Genomic DNA, 25,077 nt, shown 5'->3' with positions numbered 1-25,077 from the left:
TACACTCTGCTGGAGAGCTCCATGATTAGTTAGGAAACGAACTAGATTGTATTGACATATTGGCTGCAACTTTCAAATACTATATCCTGTAGCATATGTCCCCACATTTTAATAAATGGCGAATTTGTTGCATCTGCTAGTACATATCCATGAACATTTGCATTACGACTAGGCCATGAGAGTGGTATTCATGCAAGGCAGAAGTCAGAGGCCGAGTTCTTATATTTGCTACGGAAAAGGATTGGAGCTGCGGGTTTCAAAGGATCTAAAGAATTAGGTATCCCAATAAGGTGCCTCCCCTCCTCGACTTGTCCCCTGAAAGGGAATTGAAGCATCCTTTCACAGAACACTAGGACTAGTAGGGACCTCAAGAGATCATCAAGTCCAGTCCCCTGCCCTCATGACAGGCCCAAGCCCCATTTACATCATCCCTGATAGATGTCTGTCCACCCTGCTCTTGAATATCTCCATTCATGGAACGTTTTACAAGGAGAACACTTGAAATGTCAGGAACTGACATGCAGAAGGGGAACTGTGGTCCCCGGCTCCCAGAGAGGTGTGTGCTAGGGATGTGAACAGGTAACCTGTGCAAACTCGGGGGGAGGGCCACTGCTTCCTGCCCATGCAGGCCGGGATCTGGGAGTGCGAGTGAGCCTGCTGGGTGGGCGAGCGAGCCATTCCAGCCCAGCCTTCTTGCCCACCTCTGTTTAATCATTTAACCAGTTAAATGTAATGCTTTTTTACAGCTCTGGTGTGTGCAAGCCTCTGCCTTAAATTCTCCAGCAGTCTGATCACATTCATCACTGAAAAGACACAAAAATGCAAAATAGCACAGTTGGGGAGATGAATGCTCATTTAATGGGCAAAGAAACTTAAATCAAAGGCTATTGTTCAATCCAGCTAGTGCTGCAGGATAATTAAGAAATGAAAGATTTGTAGCTTTTGGCAACATCCTCACAATTACCAAAGTTAGCTGACAGGAGGTGGAAGGAGACAAAAGCTACAGTGCCCATGTCTTGGTGTACAAGTAGAACTAATGCTGGCACATGGACTGGAGGTAGAGCCAGAGTGTTGTTTTGGGGTTGGGTGATAACTTCCATTATCCATTTGTGTGTAGGGAGAACAAACGGGGGAAATTATGGAGCTTTCATAATCTCTCCGCTATTATACAGACAGTTAATGTGGAAAGCTGGAGACTGAAATCTTTTAGATCAGAGTGTTCAGTGCATGACAACACGAGATGTATTTTATATTGCAGTTGACTACGGCGGAACAACTAGATGAATTGTCTTGGATACAGAGAGAGACTTTTCCATTTTTATTGCAACACACTAAAGACATTTCAAGTGGTCCTGTGGCACCTCAGAGACCAACAAAAATACACCATTTCATGGGCAAAACCCACTTCATCAGATGAGCTGGAGTGGAATGGGTGAGCTGCTGAAGTGGGTTTTACCCGCGAAAGTTCATGATTCTATATGTGTTTGTTCGTCTCTAAGGTGCCGCCAGACACCTTGCTGTTTTTAAAGTTACAGACTCGGATGTCTACCCCCCTGAGACTAAAGAGAAGTAGAGCCCATTAAAGTCTATGAGAACTTTTCCATTTACTTTGATTTACTTTGAATCAAGCTCTTGTTTTATCAGCGTTCGTTGGAAAGAACAGACGATGAGCTATATGTTCCCAGTGCTGTTGCATATTGCATTTTAGAGATTCAGACGTGTCTCATACTTACATTGTTACGGCTTTCGTCAGACTATTTACCTTAGCTTTGTACTCTCAGTTTAGGTGTAGGAGGTCACAGAACCATGCATGAGAGTGTTGTTCTAGTGTGAACGGAAGCTCTGAAGCCCACACTGTGGCTAATTCTTTTTATTAAAGTGATAGCACTGTATCAATCTATATTTCCCGGTGCTCTAGTGCAGCGAAGGAATTAATGTTGGACCGTGTCAACAAGAAACAGTAAGAAAAATGTAAGAAATTTCCCCCCCAATCCTATTTCCCGATTAAAATGAGAAAAGGCGTGTCACTTGCATTTGGTTTCACTTTGGTTGGTGAAAGAGATGGCGGATCATACCTGAATTTCTAAAAGGGGAACAGGAAGTGTTTAAAAGGCCTTGTTTGAGAGAAGGCTGAGTTACTGTGTGTGTATGTAAAAGACACAGGAGGCAAAGGAGGCCTAATTTTCAGCAGCAGGGAATAGTTTTCTATTCTTTTATTCATTTCCAAGTGGAAAGAGAGTTATGCAAACGTGAGTGGGCATTACATTAAGTGCTTGAAATATTCCTTCCCTACAGACTAATAAAAGCATACTTCTTCCAGCAAGCAAATTTACTTTTCTGAAAGCCACATGAATCCGTGAACGACACAGCTGCAGTGGGCTCCGTGTTTGTATTCTCTAATGTAGTCTGGATCTTGTGGGGGAGGGCATAACCTCTTCACTTATCTAGTAGCGTGCGTTACTGTATCTTCTTATTATGCAAATACGTAATGAAGTCTGAAACCAAGCCTGTCGTGTAGGCTGGACTACAGTCCTGCCTTAATGGAGACTGAAAGGCGCACTAACCTTTTCAAAATGCTCAGTCCATTTGCATCCCTCCAGTAACTGCAGTCAAGTAGGGTAGGTCAAAAATGTGACCTGCCGTGCTTATAATGCAGTTATAATGGTTACAATTTCCTCCTTGGCTATCATTTCATCGGGATGCCAGACATCTGCCTTTTTAAAAGCGCCATCCAACAGTCAGGGCGAAATCCACATTTGCAATAGTAACACACACGATTTCAAGAGCTCTTTGGACCAGGTCACTGAGGATGTTCATGCATAAACAAGGAAATAATAAAGTGGAGCTGAGTTTATTTCAGGCCCATTAAAAATACAGGAGAAATCATCATTTCTTTCCAGGCCCCCAGAGAGGGGAACACACGCCATGGTGGGTAAAATGAGAAAAAATAAAAGAGAATCGTCAGTGCCCTGTTACTCTTTTCCTTTCTGTGGAAGTTTAGAGGGGCATGCTCGGTTATTTAAACTTTCAAATGTTTCCTGGCATTCATGCAGATGCTGTCATTTGTAGTGGGCCCACGTTTCAGACCTGCTGTCTTAGAAATAAAATATAATACTCGGTACTTCCAGACGACGCACGTTTCATCTAAGGATCTGCGAGCACATCTCAAAGGTGGATGAGAATGATTTGTCCTCGTCTGACAGATGAGGTAAATGAGACAGAGTGAACTTAAATGCCTAGTCCAAGGTCAGACAGTGAAGACTGGCATCAGCTCAAGTCTCCGAACTCGTATGATACGTCATTTGTTTTCTGTAGCAACATTGTGGGCCAACCCAGAAATCCTGAACTCTGGGAAAACAACTCAACTGGGAGTTATGCCCGAGAAAGAACTTTGGGATCTGTCCCACAGAGTTTTCATAAGCTTTACAACTCTTCTTCTTTCTCCTGGAGGCAGCAGGGAAGCTACCATTCTGATTTTGTGAGATCACATTGACTTCTGTGGCTATTTCTGCATCACTCGTACAGAAGTGTGTAGAATTGTGACCATTGCTGGTCAAGCAGAATGAGATTCTGGGTTAGAACAAAGCAAAGAATTTATAATTCATTCAATGAAGGGATCCTCTTTTAATGGTGTCAGAGGTGTAAGTCTGTAACTTTAAAAAACGAGTAGTCCTGTGGCACCTTAGGGCATGGCTACACTAGGAAATTATTTTGAAATAACTAAATTCAAAATAACTCCTGAAATAACTATTTTGAAATTAGCGTTACTCCCTGAGGAAAACAGGAGTACAGATTTCAAAATACAGGTGGCGCCCGACTTGTAATGCGATCGGTTTCTGGGGGAGCGTCACAAGTCGGGGGTGTCGTAACTTGAACCTACATTTATGGTAGATACTGTGTGCCACTATTAATGTGGGCTGAGGACATAAGTCAGGGGGGTTTGGCCCCTTCCGCACTTACAAAAATGGTTGTAAGTGTGGGGGGTCATTATTCGGGCCATTGTAAAGTGAGAGTTTCCTGTAATCAGCCCGTTATTTTGAAAAATCAAGCTTGGTAGTGGGGATGCCCCGCTTGTTATTTCAAAATAAGGGAGGTTATTTCAAAATAGCCCTGGTCTACACGAGGGAGTTAACATGCCACAGGACCACTTACTCTTTTAATGGATCGAGGGATATTCAAGCACACTTAGCATTTCCTCTAGTTCACACATACTCAAGTTTATTTCATTGATACCTTTTTTTATTTTATAGCTTAATTTCCAAAGTTTCACATGGGTGTCTTAATTAGCATCAGTCAGATAAATCCCACTCGCAGAAGATCCACTAAATCGAATGCTAGCAGATCGACCTCCGGAGCGCCGATCTTCTCGTAAGTGAAGACATGCCCTGCCTGACACCAGCTGGGGATCTCTCCCTCTGAGTTCTACACCGAGTGGCTGTTTCCAGATATGACCTTAACAACAGATTTGCTGTGTGCTTCACAGAGACATTAGAAGTCCCGTTGCAATAGTCTTAAGGAAAGGGTCCGGCACTGAGTCCTCATTCATACGTGTGCCAAATATGCAGTAGACTACAGCCCACCACCCCAGCTGTGACTGCCATGCAGCAGCTGGTTAAGTAATTGCTGCAGGTGGGATTTCCATGAGCTGTCTGAAAAGGTCTTACTCTCCTCTTGTCCAAAGCAACGCTCAACCTCCCACTGACTTCTGAGGGAGCAGAGGCAGAGCACTGCGGAAAGTTGCACCCTGGCTGTACATGGTAGCTTGCTTTTGGAGCCTGATGGCTGAAAGGTACTCTATTAATTTGGGGTATGCTACAGACCGCAAGCTGTTCTGCAAACCTGTTCTGTTCCTACTGAAGTCAAGGAAGCCTTTCAGACCATCTCCAATGGGAGCAGTAGACAAGCTAAAAGGAACAACAGAAGTGCTGTTGCTGTTATTTCTTTTGTACAGATTTTACTGTTGGTGTGGTTTGGGCAGCTGATGAATTTTCCCCTTTAAACTCTTCTGGAAATAGTAGCCCTGCACAGTTGCCTAGGTGAGACACTATGGATACTGATGGCTCATCCTGAGAGGTCATTTCCACCCGGAGCATTACATTTAGAATGCTTCTTTGGAATCAGCTGCCACTGGGAAATCAATACTATGTGCTCTGTGGCTGCTCCTGGGGAGAAACTCTGGGATCGCTCTAGAGACTGGATGTCCTACGTGTGTGAGTTTCCAAATTTGTGGAACAACATAAGTATGTTTTCCTTGATGGTTCGATTGTTATTTTAATTTGAACTCATATGGGAGCATGATCTGGCAGCATTCCAGATAGATACTACCAGGAGAAGTCAGATGCAAGGGGAATGCTAGGCCCCATTAATTCATCTATAGTATTTCATCCAAAAATCAACGTTAAGGTTGCAAAATTGAACATTCAGAAGTTAGGAAATTGCACAGATCACCTTCATTTTGCCAGTCTAACTTGTCCTCCCCAGCGTGCATTGAAATATAGATCATAAATAATGATGTAACCACATGCTATTTTCAGGCCATTCGGATAGTCCCAGTGAGATTCCAGTTCATGACTTCTGTCAGATAAATTCAAAATCAACCAAATGGAAGGATCCAATTGGTTTCCATTGCTGGTTTCTTTTGGGTTCCTTCGGTGGGGAGGGGACCTGAAAAGGCCAATGCTAACGCTCCCATGTTGCAAACGCTGTTCTTATTTATTTTTTCCATGGAAGAATTGAAAATGGCATATTTAAGCATGGACAAAAACCTGTGAGCTCCAGCAATAGGGCCAAATCCGGCCACCTAACTCCATTGAAATCAATGGGCTCAGTGTGGTTCCATGTGCTTAGCCCCTGGGCTGTGTTTATATGATGTGCTGGTACATGTGTCACGCTACATAAGTGAATTGAGAACAAAAACCGCTTTAACATTTTATCTAGATTCACTTTCCTTCAGAATCCCCACCCCCACCTCCCCACACAAACTCTCACACCGCACACCTACTCCCCCGCACACATACCACAGTCACAACATGACACCTGCTCATTTAATGCAGAGTTTTATGCAGAGGTTATAGGTTTGATTAGAAAATACGCTGTGGTAATTAAAGAGGGGCCAACCCGAACCCCAGCGCCAAACACCCTAGAACTTTGGGAAGTTCCAGTCGGACTCACCTCATGCGAATGGTTTTAAATGACAGGTTGGTCAGATCATACCCCTGATGAAGACGACAGTTCCCAAAGCAACATTAGACTTTACTGCACGATCCAGGATAAAGCAGTATGGGGGATTAGTCCGTGAGGCCTACGCAATGTGGGTGTGAAACACTATCAAATCAGAATTCCTCTGGGCTGGGACACCAGTGGGGATATGTAACCCCAGTGCACAAGGGTATGTTCTGATACGGGGCAATCTGAGCACAAACCAGCCCACACAAACACAAACATATTACCTGCCCTTCCAAAAGGCTTCTAGCTTTGTGGCCAGGTTTCAAAGTGCAAGAGAAACTTACACCCCAAAGCCGCACATCCTACCGCCTTTCTCAAGAGTGTAGTTCTTGAAGCACGCTTCTCATTTGCTTTCTCTTGTGCTCTTGTTATAGGGCAATCCATTGTACTTCCAATCTGCCAGAAATGTTACAGTGAACATTCTCAATGAGAAGACTAAAGTCCTTACGCGGCTTGTAACAGGTAAGGAAGAGAAAACGCCGGAGGAAAGAGTTAAGAGGATGTCAATGGCCCTTGTGCCGCGGGGTCATTTGGTATCATGAAGCACCACAGAGGAAGGCAGATAAGGCTTCCAGTGAAGTACAAGCTAAAAAGATAGCTCCGCTTTGGAGAAACAAACGCTAAGAACGTTAGCGTTGTGCTGGAGAAGAGGCCGGCTGCATATTTGTAATAAGGAAGCAGAAAATCTTTTCCACTTGAACGTCAGGCCAGAGACAAAAGGTTAGTTTTGTGAGGCCGGGGCAGGAGGAGATTATTCAATCTGGCAGTTCATTGGTAACGGGCACAAGATTGTCCCAAGATACTTTTCGCTTGCCTAAGATCTCTCGAGCACCGCTGGTTAGCAGCAGCTGAGCACAGACACTCTGCAGTTCCAAACTCACAGCCCCATCTGCTGCTAAAGAGCCCTTCTCCTCACAAGCATTAGCATTAGCATCAGGTCTAATGGGGAGGCCGATGTTTCCGAAAGGCACGGCACGGGTGTGAACTGGAGAGCCGGTGTGATCTGTGTCAAGAGAGGTGGCAGGGAAAGTGCTTAGCATCTCAAAAGAGCAGCCGACTGCCAGGGGAGAGCCGTGCCGCCGTCTGGCTGCACCAGAAATCCATAAACATGTTGTTTCTCCATGCGTTTGGATTGTCTGGCGGGCTTATAAAACATCTCGCCTGCAGTCACAGGGCTAAATAATTAAACAGCCTCCGCGACCAGTGATGTAAAGACCATGCGTGAACGTTGCCTTGAGACGGGAAAGACACGCCACCCAGAGCCCCCAGATTGTGCCATTAGAAAGGAAGTTGTTCGCTTTGGGAATCATTTGCCATTTCTTTGCTGTGCGATCTCTGCCTCCTGGTGTGACTCTGTTTTGAGAGCGCTTGGAAGTGGGCAGATGGCTGGTAGAAGTTACAGCAGCTCTGCTGCACACGTGTGTGTGCACATGCCAAACACGCCCCCTGCCGGCACAGAAACCAGCCCCAACCTGGCAAACGGGTTGGTGAAGGCCTCTGAGGCTGACTCTTGGAAAACCTTAGCGCTGCCTGCGCTTGGCTTGCAGTGCCAGGCAAGCCTTTGCCACCGTAAATACCCAAATGCTTGTATTTTGATGTCTGAAGGCTGCAGTAAACACCTACCTGGTGCACTGGGCATCTTTGCATAAAGTCATAGTAAATTCTGTGGTACCACTTATTATGACTTAACCTGAAAATCTCCTGCTCCCTAACCTAAAAACCAACTCCTGAAGACAGCAGTCGGAATAATCTAGTATAGTCCCACCTCTGTGTCCCTCCCTCGCAGCTGGGAATGGGGCGACGGGGGAGGAGAACTTGCCTGTTCTGTTCATTCCTTCAGATGCACCACTGTGGGAAGACAGGATATGGGGCTAGATGGACCCAGTGGGTCTGACAGCCACCCTGGGCCCTGGGGCAAGGTGTGTGTGTGGGGGAGAGGGGACAGGCTCTGCACCCCTGAAGGAGCAAGGCCTCAGGTGAAAGAGGCAGTGGCAGCCAGCCCTCAGCACTGCCCGGACCGTGGCACCCCTCCCCCAGCCCTCAGCACTGCCCGGACCGTGGCACCCCTCCCCCGGCCCTCAGCACCTCCCGGACCGTGGCACCCCTCCCCCAGCCCTCAGCACTGCCCGGACCGTGGCACCCCTCCCCCAGCCCTCAGCACTGCCTGGACCGTGGCACCTCTCCCCCAGCCCTCAGCACTGCCTGGACCGTGGCGCCCCTCCCCCAGCCCTCAGCACTGCCCAGACCGTGGCACCCCTCCCCCAAGCCCTCAGCACTTCCTGGACCGTGGCACCCCTCCCCCAGCCCTCAGCACTGCCCGGACCGTGGCACCCCTCCCCCAGCCCTCAGCACTTCCCGGACCATGGCACCCCTCCCCCAAGCCCTCAGCACTTCCCGGACCGTGGCACCCCTCCCCCAGCCCTCAGCGCTGCCTGGACCGTGGTACCCTTCCCCCCAGCCCTCAGCAGTGCCCGGACCGTGGCACCCCTCCCCCCAGACCTCAGCACTGCCCAGACCGTGGCACCCCTCCCCCCAGACCTCAGCGCCATGCACAGTGGTGTAGCGGCACTTCGGCGGCAATTTAAAAGGGGTCCAGTCTCCGGCCACCATCGCTGTCACAATAACAGCAGCGGCTGCTGGGAGATCTGGGCCCCTTTGAATTGCTCGGCCCCGGGGCAACTCCCACCTTTGTCCCTCCCTCTCCCCCACCCGCCATCAGTGGGCCTGGAGGGACCTTTAGCCTGGTCTAGTACGGTCATGCTTATGTTTTCACCAGCTTCCCCTTACGCGACTCCGAGGAACGCTGGGCTCACACAGCGTGTCTCTCCTAGGAGCTCTCCAGTGAGAAATAGGGAAGAGAATTCCACAAGTGAGAATCCCTCCCAGAGAGCCCCCTGCCGGCTGCTCCCTGCTCTGTAAATGGAGGGATTCCCGGTGGAAGCGACTCTGCTGCCGACCGGCTGGCAGCACCGCTCCCGGGAGATTAGCGAGCAGGTTGCGGCATCCCGCACCAGAGCCCGCGGGGCTGACGACGGCGTCCCGCCTCGCGCATGTTGCGTAGGAGAGGAGGGTAGAGAAATCCGCGCTCCACGCTGCCAACCCTTGTGAGATTTTCTCCGGAGGGTTTGCAGGATCCTTTAGTGTTTCTGCAGAATTAAACACCTGCTGCCTTCTGCAACCAGTGGTGTGCACACAGTTAGCAGTGTGTGTACTCCGTCGGCATTGGCGTGCACTAACGCTCATGCACAGAAACTCCCTCTATTATAGGCTGCACAGGTGCTCTGGGCTGCAGCAGGGAGAAGTGCCCCTCCCTCCACCCCCCCAGACCCCAGCCCAGCCTCGGACTTATCACAGATCGGGGAGAGGTGTCCCTCCTCCAGCCCCAGACCTGCCTCGGCTGGGAGAGAGGCACTTATCTTGGGGCCCCAGCTCCAAGCTATTACTTTTGAATTGGAGAATGTCAGATACTAGCATACGTTTATTCAGGGTAAGTTTGATGTACAGGTTGTACCTCCCTTCGCTGGGACTCTCTGGTCCAGCAACATCCACGGATGTCCTGGACCACAGAGCCCAGGTATAGGGAGACGGGCTAGGGAGCAGGAGCGGTGGGGGAAGTGGCAACTGAGCCGGGAGCCCAGTGGGTGGGGGGGGGTGAGGAGGAAGGAACAGCAGGGAGTTCTGGCCCCTGCGGCTGAAACGTTGGAAGGGGCCGGCAGCAGCAGTCGCACGGTCCTGGCCGTGGAGCTGAGGGTGGCAGCGGTGGCCGTGGAACTCTGGCCATGGTGGCAGCCATGGAACTCTAGACTGGGGAGCCATGGCCAGGCAGGCAGCAGCAGGGCCAGGCTGGTGCCCTGGCTGGCGACAACAGGGCAGCCCGGGCCATGTTGGAAGGACCAGCAAATCCCCTTGCTCAGGACCGGTCAGGTCCCGAGGGTGCCAGACAAGGGAGGTACAAGGGAGAGTCAAACAGAGCACAGGCGGATGTTGCACTTGCACCCTGTCCTGCTTGTCATGTGCACTCCCCTTGCTAACACACTCAGATGAGGTCCAGGAACACTCTGCTACACTCACCTTGCAGAAATCTTGGTTCCGTGTTCAGTGGTGCCGATGCACTCACAAGAGGCCCAGTAACATTCTTTGCTACTTTGTGCCTGGGTCTTCCTTTAGCAAAAGCTCCCAGTTGTGCCAAGTGGCTTGGCAGTTTTGAGATGTCAACAAATGCTCATCGAGGTGTGGGAAGAAATCATAGTGATGGGCTTAAGGCAGTCTGTAATATTAGAGAGAACATCATGGCACTCCGCTTTCCGAATGACAAGCCACCCTCCCAGGAGGAGAAGTCGCACTGAACAGATTGTAGATCACGCATGCTGAGTGATTGGTATAACCCACCGTTTGGGTTGATCACATTCAAGAAAGTGCTGTACGCTTTTCTTCATCCTAGCAACAGAAAACAGAGGCTAAATCTTTTCTCCTGTTGTAGGTCCCCAAGCAGTGGAAGCACACAGCCAAAAATTCGAGGTGAAAACCCTCTCTGGAAAATTACTGTTTTCGGCCGATGACAATGAAGTGGTCGTGGGAGCAGAGAGACTCAGAGTTTTAGGTAACAGCCCTTTGACAAATCAACTGTTTTCAAACTGATCTGAACGTTTCTGAAAGTTTTCCAAGGATTTGGTTCAACTGGGTGTGAACTCAACACCAAGGCCAGGTCTACACAAGACCCGGCAGTTCGGCTTAAGGTATGCAACTGAAGCCATGTAGAATATTTAGTTGGAGTAGGCTTACCTTAAGTGAGCTTAGTGGTGTCCCCATAGCAGGAGGCCAATGGGAGCAAACATTCCCGTTGCCTTCCTTTATTCCTGGCAAGAGCAGAAATACTGGACACCAACAGGGGCACTCTGAGTTTGATTGAGTGAGTCTTAACTAGACTCACTCAATCAAACTCTGGAAGATCGATCGTGGCAGTGTCAATCTTCCACAGAGTGAAGACGTGGGCCAAGACTCCACTTGATGTAGGTGCGGGATTGGATCAGGCATGGCCTGCTCCTGGGGTTGGTCATGGGGCTCATTGCCTTGCACCTACCTCCTTGCTTTGCACGAGCCTGACTGCGACCATTGATGGCTGTTTGCCAGCCTTCCTAGTAACTTACTGATAGCTGCAATCCAGTTTCCATGAAGAAGTAAATAGCTCGTTTGGGCAGTCTTAGCAGAGAGGCCAGTCAGTGGTTTTGGAGGCTGGTTTACCCACACAATCCTTTGGGTCCAAGATGAAGGATGGTGATGGAGCAGTTTGGGGGGAGCTTTTATGGCCACGATCACTGTCCTGGGGATAAACAACGGGCTCCTGTTCGTCCGGCCCCTTTCCCCAACACGAGATTCATTCTAAAGCAGTAAGAGTTTTAGAAGGACTGCTGTCCACATCTTTCTTTAGCGCCCACACTGATTTCCTTGATATTCTCCGAGCCTTTGTCTTACGGGACCTAACTTTTTCTTTAATATCCATATGGGAGCATGGTGTGTCATGGAGCCCAGTCCAGGTTTTTTGCTGGCACGGCCTAATCTGCTAGACCCAATAAGGGACCCACCCCCTGGGCAGGCAGCCAGACTCTCCACTGTTGTCCTCCACCAGAGCACTCCAGGGATTCAAGGTGGACCAGGGTAACTTGATCTCCCACCGCACTGCGTAAGAGTCCTCCTGGCAGGATCCTCTGGCGGAAGCCACAGAACTGGTGCATCCCTCAGCAGCTCCTTCATTTACTTGGAGGGCTGCCCTTGTCCAGACGAGCCCCTCCTGTATAAATTAGTTTGTCTCTTGCGGCCTGGATCAGGTAGGTCCACAGAGTTTCCTGCCCAAGGTGCTTTTGTCAGAGTTTACACTGGGTGTAATCTGGACACAGGAGGTGGGAGGCATGAGGAACTTTTGTGTTTATTTCGGGTAGGTGGAAAAGAGACTCTTGAACAGGGTTCTCTATGAGCTGAGCGCATTTGTGGCCACCCAGGAGGGATCCAGGTGCTGCCCAGATGATGAGCAGAGCTCCCTCAGCTGTCAGCGTTTATTTCTATTGGTGGTGCACTCCCACACATGCTTTGGTGCACAGTAACAACATTTAATCCCATGGCTTGCTCTTGCACCCTCCCTCCTGGCCAGACACCCTACCCCCAGTCTACTCTGGTTGGTACCACCGTTGCATCTGCACCCTCCCTTGGCCACACACCACTGCACCCTCCCTTGCTCCTCCTTCCTTCCCCAGACCAGTCATCCTACTCCCAGCCTGCTTCTGCACCCTACTTCCCCACTCAGACCTTGCAACCTCTCCCACTTCTGCACCCTCCCTGCCTCCCAGATCCTGCACCCCATCCCACTCGCTGGCAGCCCTGTCCTGCACACTGAACTCCGCATTTTTGTCCCCACCCCAGAGCCTAAGTGGGTCCATAAAATCCACTAACTATGGAACTCCAGAAAACTAAATCTGGCCTATGGGAAGCCCTGAAATTCAGTCTTCCCTGTCCCTTCTCTTGCCCTCATCCCAGAGAGCTGAAGAGGAGTGATGTGTTTCAGTCGGGGGCCACATCAGTGAGGGTTGGGGACTTTTGGAAGAGTTTTTTTGCTTCTCACTTGTGTGGTCCCCAACTGATTTTTCTGTGGGTCAGTGGCTCCCGACACAAAAAAGGTTCCGTACCCCTGCCACAAATAATGAAAACATTGAAACCTTTGGTGTTGGTCATAAATTAATATTTACTGTATTTAAAATTAGTGTTGATAAACTAACATGACAAAGTTAAAACGCTCAAGCTGTTTATTAATTCAAATTAAACCAGTCTCCCTAGTTGCAACACTAGCAAAATGGCTCGGGTGTATTTATGTAATTAATGGTCAGTTTCCATTAGCAACTGGTGGTCCATGGAAAGGTTTCCATTGAGCCAGGTGGTCCGTGGGCCAAAAAGTTTGAGGACTAGATGATCATGATTGTCCCTTCTGGGCTTAGAGTCTACGGACACGTGTATACTTACCGGAAGGTCAATGCTCCAGAGGTTGATCTTCTGGCATTTGGTTTAGGAGGTCTAGTATAGACCCGTAAATCAAACACTGAAGGCAGCCCCTGCCAACATCCAGTCCTCCTGAGGGAAGCCAATGGGAGCATGTGTCCCCATCAGCCACCTGCGCCATCACAGCACGGCTCAAGGTAAGCTGGCTCCAGCTACGCATTTTACGTCGCTGGAGTTGCGTACCTAAAGCCAATCTTCCATGTCCAATGTAGACCTGGCTTATGAGTCTAAATCTGTTGCCTGCTACTACAGTGCTTTGTTTTTGGTTATACGACACTTGCCAAAGAGCGTTGGGTGGAGGGTGTTTTTAATTGAGAAAAAAAGAGCATGTAAGTGTTTAAAAAATAAAACAACCAACATATCTGTGTGTGATATCTACCGATAGCTATCATTTTCTGTATGGAATATCGATCTATCTATCTATCTACCTATCTGTCTACCTATCATGTTGGTTTTGTACTTGGGGCTCTTCAGACTTCATGGTGTTTCGGGTTTTTTGTTTTTGTTTTTTTTTAAATGTAAAAATTGGCCATTAAAGCAAATTTCCAGAGTTTCAGAGCAGTAGAATATATACCACTAAATGAGGCTCTTAACACGTTTCCTGTTTGCCACTGCACTTTTCAGAGAGATTTGATCAAATCAGTTCTTGTGATTTTGGGAGAGGATCAGTCTAAGTCTTCTCCTGGGGATCTCAGAGCAGAAGGATATTTTAGACCATTTTTCTTGGTCAAACGAAATGATAATTAGCTGATTAAAAAGCCAGAGTATTCCACAGGTTGGGAATGCGCCTTTTCAGATGATATAGCTCAAAAATAATTGTCTGTCATTTATTTGAATTGCTCTGGACGAGCCACCAGTAGTTTTAGATGCATCCCTTTGAGTTTATGCCTCATTTTAGTCCCGGAAACATGAGGAGCAGGGAGCTTCCTAATGCTAGAATGTGTTTGTATTTATGTTTGCCGCAGAATCTCTCACCAGGTTTTATCAGGCTTAGGCAGAGACATGAGAGAAGAAAAGATATGGTGACAGGAGAATTGAGGTTATACTGTACGATATTTCAGTAACCTTGAGCCGCAACATTTTCAAAGCTTGTGTTGGGCTTTGATTCTCTCCTTCCCCTCCCCCCATTTCTGTAACCTAACCGTATCTCAAAAAGTGGTTGCCACAGCTGCTTCCTATGCCAGGCGATGTTTTACAGAATGAGGAACACTAGTCTAGAGTTGCAGTGTGGGAGTTCTAGATTGGATATTAGCAAAACTACTTCATTGGAATGGTTGCCTACAGAAGTACGGGAATGGGTTGCCTAGGGAAGTGGTAGATTCTCCATTCTGAGAGGTTTTCAAGTCCCTGCTTTACAAAGCCCTGGCTGGGATGATTTGATTGGGGTGAGTCCTACTTTGAGCTGGAGGTTGCACTCGACCTTCTGAGGTATCTGTATTCTTGTTTGGATTTGAGGGTCAGGATCCTGGGGTGGAGACAGACAGGAGTAGTGGCAGGAACATCAGAGCTGTTGTTGGAGTCAGGCTGAGGGTCAAAGCTGGAGTCTTGAGTTGGGAGTCAAGCCGAGGGAAAGAACCAGACATGGGATCAAGAACTGAAGTTCAGGGCTTCCCATAGGCCAGATTTAGTTTTCTGGAGTGAGGGCAAAATCAGGTGTCCGTTTCAAAGTGCTGGAGCTCCAGGGCTCTGTGGGGAGTCTGGATCCAAGTCAGAGCCGAGGTCGGTTCCAAAAGTTCAAAGACAGAGAAACAGGACAGTGAGAACAGCTAAGTAGGAACTTCCATTGTTGCTGGGACACTTCTAGGACCCAGCCCTGGATCACTAAGCTATTGTCCATCGGATCCCTTGAGCCTGAATTCACCGTAGCAGACTGTGGCTTACAAGGGGGGTTGGCCATGTGACGATGTCGGTTACCCGGCAGCCCTGCCTCCCAGGGTTCAAGACCCAGTGATGTTTACTTCACCCTCTTCTCTAGGAGTGCCCCCACCAAGACGGTTTTGTCTGATTGGGCTGCATGGAAAGGAGCCGTGAGGTTGGATTCATAGACCTGGGGCACCAGTTCCTAGGATCACTCTTTGGGGCTGTAGCCTTCCCAGTTAACGAGATACAGGAGGAGGCAGGTTTCATTTTGGAGCCCAGTCCTTCACGGACCACATGATCATCGTGACCCTGCCCCGGACTGGGGGGTGCGAGAAGGCATTTGGATTCTGTGCACAAAGGGGAAGTCCACATCTGGCTGCAGTGGAGAGAAGTGGAACGTGGGGTGTAGCCTGAAGGCTCCATGGAGAACAGGCACAGGGCAGATCACCTGTCTGGTCAGGTATAGGCTGAGGTACTGGTGGCCCGGTTTCCGACAGGACCAATATCTGGGTCCCAGATTGTAGCTCAGTCAGTGGGAAGACCAGCGATCAGCTCGGACAGTGGTCTCAGCAGGGCCACAGCCTGAGCCCGATTTGGGCGCAAGGAAGAGCGCTGTGTTTTGTCGCCAGGACTCTCCGGTGGTACGCACTAGCTGGGGGCCAGTGCTGAGGTTCTGGAGCTCAGTTGGAAGTCTGGATCCAATTTGGAGCTGAGGTCAATACCAGGAGTTCAGACGCAGTTAAATGGGATCTATTCTATTGTCTGGACACCTCCTGCCATACCCCATGGACTTATATGGGATCAAGGAACCGATCAGGAATCGCTAAGACACGTGTCTGTCGGGTCACTCGACACCGACAGGACAAGGAGTAATGGGCTTAAAGTGCAGCAGGGGAGGTTTAGATTGGACATTAGGAAAAAATTCCTAACTGTCAGGGTGGTCAAATATTGGAATAAATTGCCAAGGGAGGTGGTGGAATCTCCCTCTCTGGAGATATTTAAGAACAGGTTAGATAGACATCTGTCAGGGATGGTGTAGACGGAGCTTGGTCCTGCCTTGAGGGCGGGGGGCTTGAATCAATGACCTCTCGAGGTCCCTTCCAGTCCTATGATTCTATGACACAGGACCTCCTGAGGTGAATTGCAGCATCCATTGGGTTGCAGCATGAGGATACTGGTTCTCTGGTACCACCGGAGGCCTGGGGCCAAGTGCCACCAGTCCTTACATGAAACCAGTCCAGCTAAAGTCCTTTAATCGCTTTGAGACATCAGCCGTTTCGGGTGTCTCTCTGTTGACACTTCCCTACCCTCTGAAAATAATCTTGACTTCTCACTGCTCCACGTGTCCTTGCTACTGCAGGGGCTGCAGGACCGCAATCCGGCATGAAAGTCATCTCTGAGAGGTTAGCACAGCAGTGACGGGACACGTAATCTTATTATTTATAATTAGTGTCTCTATGTGTACTTTCTTCCAAGCTGGTTCTGCAACACAGTGCGAAAGCCTTAAAATGACAAGAGTGATGTTTTCTTTGGAGATTGGCTTTCTGCTTTGAATTCTTAAAGATGTCTTCAGTATTAGCAAGGCATTAAAAATCCAATAGACGGTCTGGAGGACAGAACTCGATAGCAGGTACCACTAGGGCATGTGTTGCATTTGATGTGGCATTTACACTTCTACCGTTTGTGTTTGCAGGTTACACAATGGAAGCTGCTACTTTTATTTGTATGCCTTCAAAGCACACAGCGCCCGATTCAGACCCTCCCCCCGCACCCAGCGCCCTCCATTTCTCACACTTAACAGGTTTATTTCAAAGAAAGTGCTGTTCATTTTTTTTTTTTTTTTGAATAATCCCATACATTTTTTGAAACCTCTACATCTGAGAGAGTTCTGTCTCCTGGAATCATAGAGGTGGGGGGAGGGGTAGCTCAGTGATTTGAGCATTGGCCTGCTAAACCCAGCGTTGTGAGTTCAATCCTTGTAGAGGCATTTTGGGGCAAAAATTTGTCAGGGATGGTACTTAGTCCTGCTGTGAAGGCAGGGGACTGGACTGGACTCAATGACCATTCAAGGTTCCTTCCAGTTCTAGGAGATAGGCAATCTCCATTAATTTAATTTAGGTAACTAAAGTGTTGGCACCCCCCAGGGGCTAGCCCCAGCCAATCACATCCAGCCCATGGACCACTTGTTGCTCACCCCTGCTCAGGCCCCCTTTAGTCATGTAAATGAAACCATCGAAGTGAGGGAGGGCTAAGAGATGCTGCTGCCCATGCCCAGAACAGGTGGCCATGCAGGAGCAAGGAATGGACAGCACCGTGGTTCTGGCCTGCGAACGCATCAGCCAGGACAGCTTAGCTGGTATAGGAAGGGGAGTAGTAACTTGCTGCTGCTATAGGCCAGTAATACCTCCCCACTCTTCTGGAACAGCGAAAGAACTGGTGGGGAAACTGAGGCACAGTGGGACGAAATGACTTGCCAAAGGTCACTTGGGCAATCTGTGGCAGAGTGGAGAATTGAGCCTGGTTACTAAGCTGCTGCTGCCCTGACTCCTAGAACATCCCCCATTCTATGGGCCAGGGCTTTGTTTCACAGGCGAGCCGTAAGAAGCAGAATCCGCCCCCCTTGCTCCCCCTGAGTAGCTTTTCTCTCCTCATTGAGTCCAATATGGCAGAATTCTTTGAGGGAGATCAGTGTAGGGTTCCCTAGATCCTCTCCCCCCGCCCCCCACTGTGCTGTTTGATGCGCACCGAAAGACGCAATCTGGTGCTGATTTGCATCTCTCCCACGGGCTCACTAACTTTCTCACTGAACCATGGAAGGACAAACAAACTGGCCTTAGCTGTATTCACATGTACTGTAAATTGTTCCCCTTTCTCCCCTCTGCAATAAAACAAATTATAATAATCTCAAAAACTTTTTATCTTCAGCGCAAGAGCACTGAAAACTAACTTTGATATACATTCATTACCATTTTCTTTTTACAACGCATTGAGCATTATAGTACTTATAAACAAAGGATAATCATAAAGCATTAGTCTAACTGTTAATTAGCTCTATTTATTCTCCAGATTAGTTTTTAAATATGCCCTCTAGATGCCACTTGATACTAATTACCAGAGTTGCATTATTATCTCTATACAAAAGCATTTTTAATTAAATCTAAAGCAGTTAAATTAGTGTGAGTTTTTACAGGAATTAAACTGTGGTCAGATGCTTAATTTAGCCTCTTAAAACAACATCAGATGACATGATGGAATCAGTTCTCCCAAAGGCCTTGACGTCTTTTGGGGAGAGGGGTTAGATGTCAAAGTTTGTTGGCAGGAAAGCTTGTCAACGCACTCTGGTGATTAATATTTATGGTGGCAAGTGAAATTATGTTTTTCTTTCACTGAATATTGCTGGAAATCCAGGGAGCTTAGAAGGAGACAATGTGGAGCGTGATGATGCTGCGTCTGGGCCGTTTTGGTATCTGGTTTTGAATTGCAGAGGAAGTGCTGAAATATACATGCGGCTTGAGGTGTAGTGGAACATTGTCACTGTAACTCGTACCGTATTTGGTGGTTCTCGTGGTATGACAAAGATCACTAATCTGGCATCTAATAATTTCCTTTGATTTCATTGGGCTTTGCATGAGGCCCTGTTGTACAAAATACTAGAAGATTGACTTGGTGTTGCTCGGGTCCTTCGGGGTAGGAGGTGTGAGGGGTGCAGAAGTCAGGGTTAGGGCATAAGTGAAGTAAGGGGGGCTCAGGGCAGGGGGCTGCAGGTGGGGCGGGCAGGACTCATGTTTGGGGAGTGAGGAGGGGATTAAGACAGGGAACTGTAGGTGTGGGCAGTGCAGGTGCGGGCGGGTGGGGACTGTACTGGCCAGCCAGTGGCTCCCTGGGGCTGACCACAGTGGGAGCCACACTGGCCAGGGGGGAGGCAGCAAACTTACCTCCACCTCTGTCCCAGTCCCCATCTCTGGCCCCTTGCTGCCCCCTGGTGGTCATTCCACAATATCACTGTCCCTGGTAGCAACCCTCTCCCTTTCCATGTTATGAAAACCAATCCCATTCCAGGCACATCCCAGTGTCCTGGGTCAACCAAACCCTGACCTTGCTTTAAGTGACACTAAGAGGAAGCTGCCTCCCAAATGTGGCAGTCCTAGTTCTTACTGCTTAGGAGATGTTGATCAAACAGACAGACGGACAGACTCACTTGATTTCTGAGACAAACTCTCTCAAATGTACAGTAGATAAGAATCCCAGGGCGAATCTATCCCAGTGTCAACTGAATCCCACCTACCGGAATATAAATCGTTACTTTTGCTACTACTACTATGTACTGGGTTAAACCCTCTCCCGGTGGCATAGCCCAGCTAAAGGGGTTGTGCTTTCCTAAGGTCACCGGGGAAGGGAATCCCACCCCTCAACCCTCAGGGTCATGATTACAGCAGCTCTTATGCGGGGGCGTTTGACTCAACCCCGCTTCTGCCCACAACACACGAGAATGTCAGAGCCCTCCCCAGCTGGGAAAGTGAGGAACCAGCTTGACAGAGCCAGACAGATACCCAGAAGTCAACTACTTCAGGACGGGCCCAACAAGGAAAATACCAGAACACCACCAGCCATCACCTACCTCCATCAGTTCAAACCTCCAGCGCATCATTGACAATCTACACCTGTCCTGGAAAATGACCCCTCACTCTTGCAGGCCTGGGGAAAAGGCCAGTCCTCGCCTACAAACAACCCTCTAACAGGAAGCAAATCCTTTCCAGCAACCACGCATCACATCTCAGATACTCACCCAGCAACCTGCCCCTACAACAAACCCTGCTGCCAACTCTGTCCACACATCTACACAAGCGACAGCATCACAGGACCTAACCACATCAGCCACCACATCTGAGGCTCATACAACGGCACATCCTGTAATGTGATCTGTGCCATCATGCGCCAGCAATGCCCCTCTGCCATGGATATTGGCCAAACCGGGCAGTCTCTGCGACAAAGGAGAAATGGACGCACTTCAGGCATCAAAAAGGGGAACAAACAGAAACCCATAGGGGAACCTGCCTGGGCACTCAGAAATGGATTTAAAAGCAGCCATTCTTTTACAAAGGAATTTCACTCGCCAATTACAGAGAGAGTCTGCAGAACTGGAATTGATCTACAGATCTGACACCGTTACTCTGGGCTTGAACAAAGCCATTTGCTGGTTGGTGCATTACAAAGCCAATTTCTCCTGCCTTTAACGTCCGCATTCCCACATTAAAAGGTATGTAGGGGACACATCCAGCCCCATTTACATGGGCACTACAATTGACAGGTACTTCTACTGTTCTATATATCTCTTCGTTGCTGTTATTCCCACTCCATCTGATGAAGTGGGGTTTGTCCAGAAAATCTCACGACTCTAACTGTTGTCGTTAGTCTCTAAGGTGCCATAGGGCCATGCGTTGTTTTTAGAGCCCTCCTGGGAGCTATGGTGATTTCTTTCATCGTCTCCTCTTCTGTAGCCAGGTCTGCGTAGCAAAATTGCTCTGGCTCCCCTGGGCTCACATCCTTCCGTGGCCCCAAGCAGAGGCTCTTGGGAAATGCCATGTGGCCCATGAAGTGCAGGATTAATACACGGAATTTGGGAGTGTGGCTAACCACGCTGGCTTTCTGGACCAGTCTCTGCTTCGGGATCATTGTTCTTAGGAGCAGCTTTCTCCTGCCGGTTTGATTTCACCAAGGAGTCTAGTGACTCAAGCTGAGTCATAGGTGCTAAAATGTAATTGCTAATTTATGAATAGCCCAGTTGTTCCGAAGGCACATTTCTACTTCGTTATTTACAGGAGCAATGTATTAATGCTGTAAAGGCTTCCGTTCATAAGCAATACACATCGGAAGCATAGCCCGGGGCTGAAAGGTTAAAGAACTCTCTACACAGAGGTTTGTGGTGGGTTTAATCTGGTTTGGATTCGCAGCCTCGCGTTCACACGGACTGGACTGCCGCCGCCCAAAGGAGGAGGAAAAGGAATTTGCATTGCCTTCCATGCGTCTCAGTTTGGGCAGGAAGCGAGCACACCTGAATATGAATGCGATGAGCTCATATCTCTGTGCAAACCGGCCCAGCTGTCTCCACGGCGTTGCAGCCACAAGCGTTTTCAGTGGCTCTTGCCTTGCCGTGACTCGGGAGGGACAAAAGCGTTGCTATAGCGCTGTGCAAGTCTGACAGAGAGCTCGGAAGCCTCCCGATTCTTTTCACGTTGCACTTTTAGCAAAGACCTTGGCCTATCCTGTACATACTGAGCTAGCTGAGCAGAATGCATCTAACAGCACAGCTGAGCTTGTGTGATGACTCGCCACGGGGTTATTGGCTTCTCAGTGACTTGAATAGCAGAAGCACATGTTGAACTCAGGACCTTTCAGGCGTCCTAGTAATTTTTCATCCTATGCGCTTCTCTGAGGGCTGCTTGTTTCTCTCTCAGATGTTTCAGTCAAGAGCTCTGCTTAGCCTGTACCATGGTGATAGTGATTTCAGAATGGCATTCAGTTGGATTCTGCAGGGCCCTAGTCTCCCACCTGAGGGGGAGGCAAAGCCGTGGGCCATATATAAGTCAGAAATGAAACGGACGGGGTGCTCTCTCGCCTTTCTGTCAACTGACGTGCTCTGTGTGGACAAGCGACAATCTTCAGTCCCAGTTCTGAAAGAAAGAGAGGGTCATGTGTGTGAATTCCTGAGGTGGGATGAATGATGAGGAGGCTGGAGCATATGACCTATGAGGAGAGGCTGAGGGATTTGGGTTTATTTAGTCTGCAGAAGAGCAGAGTGAGAGGGGATTTGAGAGCAGCCTTCAACTCCCTGAAGGGGGGTTCCAAAAAGGATGGAGAGAGGCTGTTCTCAGTGGTGGCAGAATGAGGAGCAATGGTCTCAAGTTGCAGTGGGGGAGGTCTAGGTTGGCTATTAGGAAAACCTGTTTACCTAGGAGGGTGGGGAAGCACTGGGCTGGGTTCCCTAGGGAGGTGGTGGAATCTCCATCCCTAGAGGTTTTTAAGTCCTGGCTTGACAAAGCTCTGGCTGGGTTGATTCAGTTGGGATCGGTCCTGCTTTGAGCAGGGGGTTGGACTTGATGACTCCTGAGGTCTCTCCCTGCCCTGGGATTCTATGAAACATCCCGACCACAGTTCCTGTAGCTACCACTTCCAAAAGAGGGAGGACACCCCTGGAGACGGTTAAAATATCTTGCCATGGGTGACAACTGTCCTCTGCGAAGCCATCTGTCTGATTAAACTAAGGCTTTGTCCTCTAGATAGTGGCAGGCGACTTCTTTAGGAGGCAGCTGCAAACCTACAGGACTCATTCTCAGTTTCTCCCCAGTTCTGGCTTGATCTCGTCAGGACGGTAAGCAGTACTAATAATGTCATTCAGAGCAAGAGCCACATTCTCCCATCAGCATGATGAACACCAGACAAGGAGAAAAATCAGGTTACTGGTGAAACATTATGACAAGCGTGGATAACAGATTTTTAGGTGGGGAAGCACTAAGGCTGGAAATAGCATTCATTTCCTTTCTTTGTCAGCCCGAGCTGTGTGACTGGAGTCTTATCAAATCTAGAATGTGTTTTCTTCGCCTTGCAAGGGAACAAAAAATCACATTTCACAAAGCAAAAAGGGACACCATGAGCAATCAATACACCGCACGACAGTCCCGAAAGGGCAAGGTGATCCATTTGGCCTGTTTGGCTATGGATTGTGGTTCAGCTGAGGAAAGAAATGAGGTTTCCTCCTCATCTTCTAGCTGCTTGTTGGGGGTTGTTTATGGTTTGGGTTTTTGTTAGTCAGCATTCCAAGACAGGTGTCATTTTACCCGTTAATTTGCAAGCAGCTAACACAGATCTGAGAGAGCAAATTCTGCACTGTGCATCCTGCTGAATCTCTAGTCTTGCAAGTCAGTATTCGTTTTTCGGAAATTACGTCACCATACAGCCAGGGGGGAATTGTCCGTCCTCCAGCAGCCAGCACAGAGATGTGGTGTGTCAAAGAGTTTGAAAACAGCAAACTTGGAAATTAGCAGACGGATTCTGCAAAACTTACCACACTGGAGTATTCCTTATTCATGCAAAGTACTTAGCTGGCTTTAGTGAAACTAATCAGACAGGGCCTGATCCAACCCAGATGTCACCGATGGAGTCATGTGAGTAGGGGGATGACACACCTCTCTCTAATTTGTGATAAAAGTAAAATGACACATTGTCTTATTCATGATACTGGTAGAATAGTCTGAGTCTCACAATAGACTGATAAGCAGATGTAAGATACCTGGAGAAAAACCTATATGTAGGTGGAACGGGTGTTTAAGGGACCAATCTGAGTGCCAGCTCCAGTGGGCTTCGCTCTAAATCCATAACCTAATAATTCAACCACTCTTTAAAAGCAGAATAATAATCCCCTGCCAAGTAGTTGCTTGATTGATCAGCATAAACTCCAAGCACAAAAGACATGGCTGTCTGAAATGTTTTGACTAAGGCACAGCCATGGCTAGGATGTGCTGAAGGCTTTTTATCTTTCCCTCTGCCCCTTCCCAAATATGTTCCCATGCAGGATTTGCAGCACACATTACCATAATCAGTGTAATGACAGACACGTAGGTGGCGGTTTAGAGAACATATGAAAGACACAGAGGGCCCTGTCCTGAATAGCTTTGCTGTTATTAGCTTGCTGACAAATGTGTCTCAGACCAACTAGGGCAGTCAATGTCCTTTATTCTAATGGAACGGTTACGTCCAACAGTCTGAACTTAGGTACGTGTTACCACAGCCTTCTCCTCCCCCCACCTCACCCCGCTCAGTCACTAACACAGATTCTTTTTGTTTGGTCTTTGTCTGACCAGCACACACACTCTTCCACCCCAGCACACACATTCATGCAACACAACTTCCCAAGCTTGTGTTCTGCAATTATGCCATTATTCCTGAGCGGATATCTGCCCTTTGTGTAGGTATTAAAGATACAGTGATTGAGTCCTGTCACAGTGTATCACAGCAGTGTGATTAATTAATAGGCAGCAGGTTTAAAACAGACGGAAGTGTTTCTTCACACAGGCCACGGTTAACTTGTGGAACTCCTTGCCAGAGGATGTTATGAAGGCCAGTTCTTTAACAGGGTTCAAAAAAGAACTAGATAAATAGCTTCAAATGAACGGTGAGAACGTAGCTATTGCTGAACGGCAGAGAAGTCATCGAATAGGTGTGTGCTCGCACCCTGTGTGCATGACGGTCGGAGAATTTTTTCTTTAGTGGTTCCTGTCGGTTTAACAGTGGAACCCCCGGCGTGGCCCCTTCAAGGCTCGGGATATAAGATGCTGCCGACCCCCCGCCCTCTCGGTTCCTTCTTCCTGCCAGCGACGCTCATTGGAGCTTGTCAGCTTCTCTCACTGCAAGCTCTTCGCTATCAGTTCTTGGTTGTTAGGGCACTTCAGTTCAGTTAGAGGAGTTAGCTTGGGCGGCTCCCCCCTCTGCTTTACAGTTCCCCTGATTGGGTCATGCTGGGCTCTCTGGGATGTAAGGGGTGTGAGGACTGTGGGAAGCCTATGCCCAGGGCAAGCCACATTCTTCCTGACTGAAGGGTCTTGGTGAGGGCCGCCCGACAGATAAGTGCCCTATTTGCAGGCACTTTAGGCCTCGCACTGAAAGGAGCAAGACCATCGCCTGGAGCTGCTATTCAGGGAGTCAGCTCTCCATCAATCCAGGCTGGAGTCAATGCTGTAAGTAGCGCACCGGCCTCAGCTCAGTATGGGACCCTTTGGTGCCACGCAAGGAGGCACCAAATGGCCACCGGCACTCCACAGGCAAATTTGAGCATGTGGCACTGTACCCCCTCCCCGGTGCCGCATAGGAAGAAGAGTACGGATAGAGAACAGTCTCCAGACAAGCATACGATACCCACACGAGGAAGTGAGGAGACAGATTGACAGAGCCATA

At 48.7% G+C, this 25,077-nt stretch overlaps 1 protein-coding gene across 4 annotated transcripts in view; it reads left to right on the top strand.

The window, feature by feature from the left end:
* Positions 1-25,077, top strand: part of SGCD (sarcoglycan delta) — a 555,052-nt gene that overhangs the window by 457,417 nt on the left and 72,558 nt on the right. For all 4 annotated transcript variants that reach the window (XM_075900616.2, XM_075900619.2, XM_075900617.2 and 1 more), the window contains 2 exons: positions 6,600-6,687; positions 10,706-10,825. In XM_075900616.2, coding sequence (XP_075756731.1) covers positions 6,600-6,687; positions 10,706-10,825 — 208 coding nt within the window. The remainder of the gene's footprint in view (positions 1-6,599; positions 6,688-10,705; positions 10,826-25,077) is intronic.

This window comes from Pelodiscus sinensis, chromosome 16, assembly GCF_052426305.1.
Source record: "Pelodiscus sinensis isolate ZL-2025 chromosome 16, ASM5242630v1, whole genome shotgun sequence".
Lineage (NCBI taxonomy): Eukaryota > Metazoa > Chordata > Testudines > Trionychidae > Pelodiscus > Pelodiscus sinensis.
The sequence above is the reverse complement of the archived record's forward strand: the minus strand, read 5'-3'. Positions and strand labels throughout refer to the sequence as shown.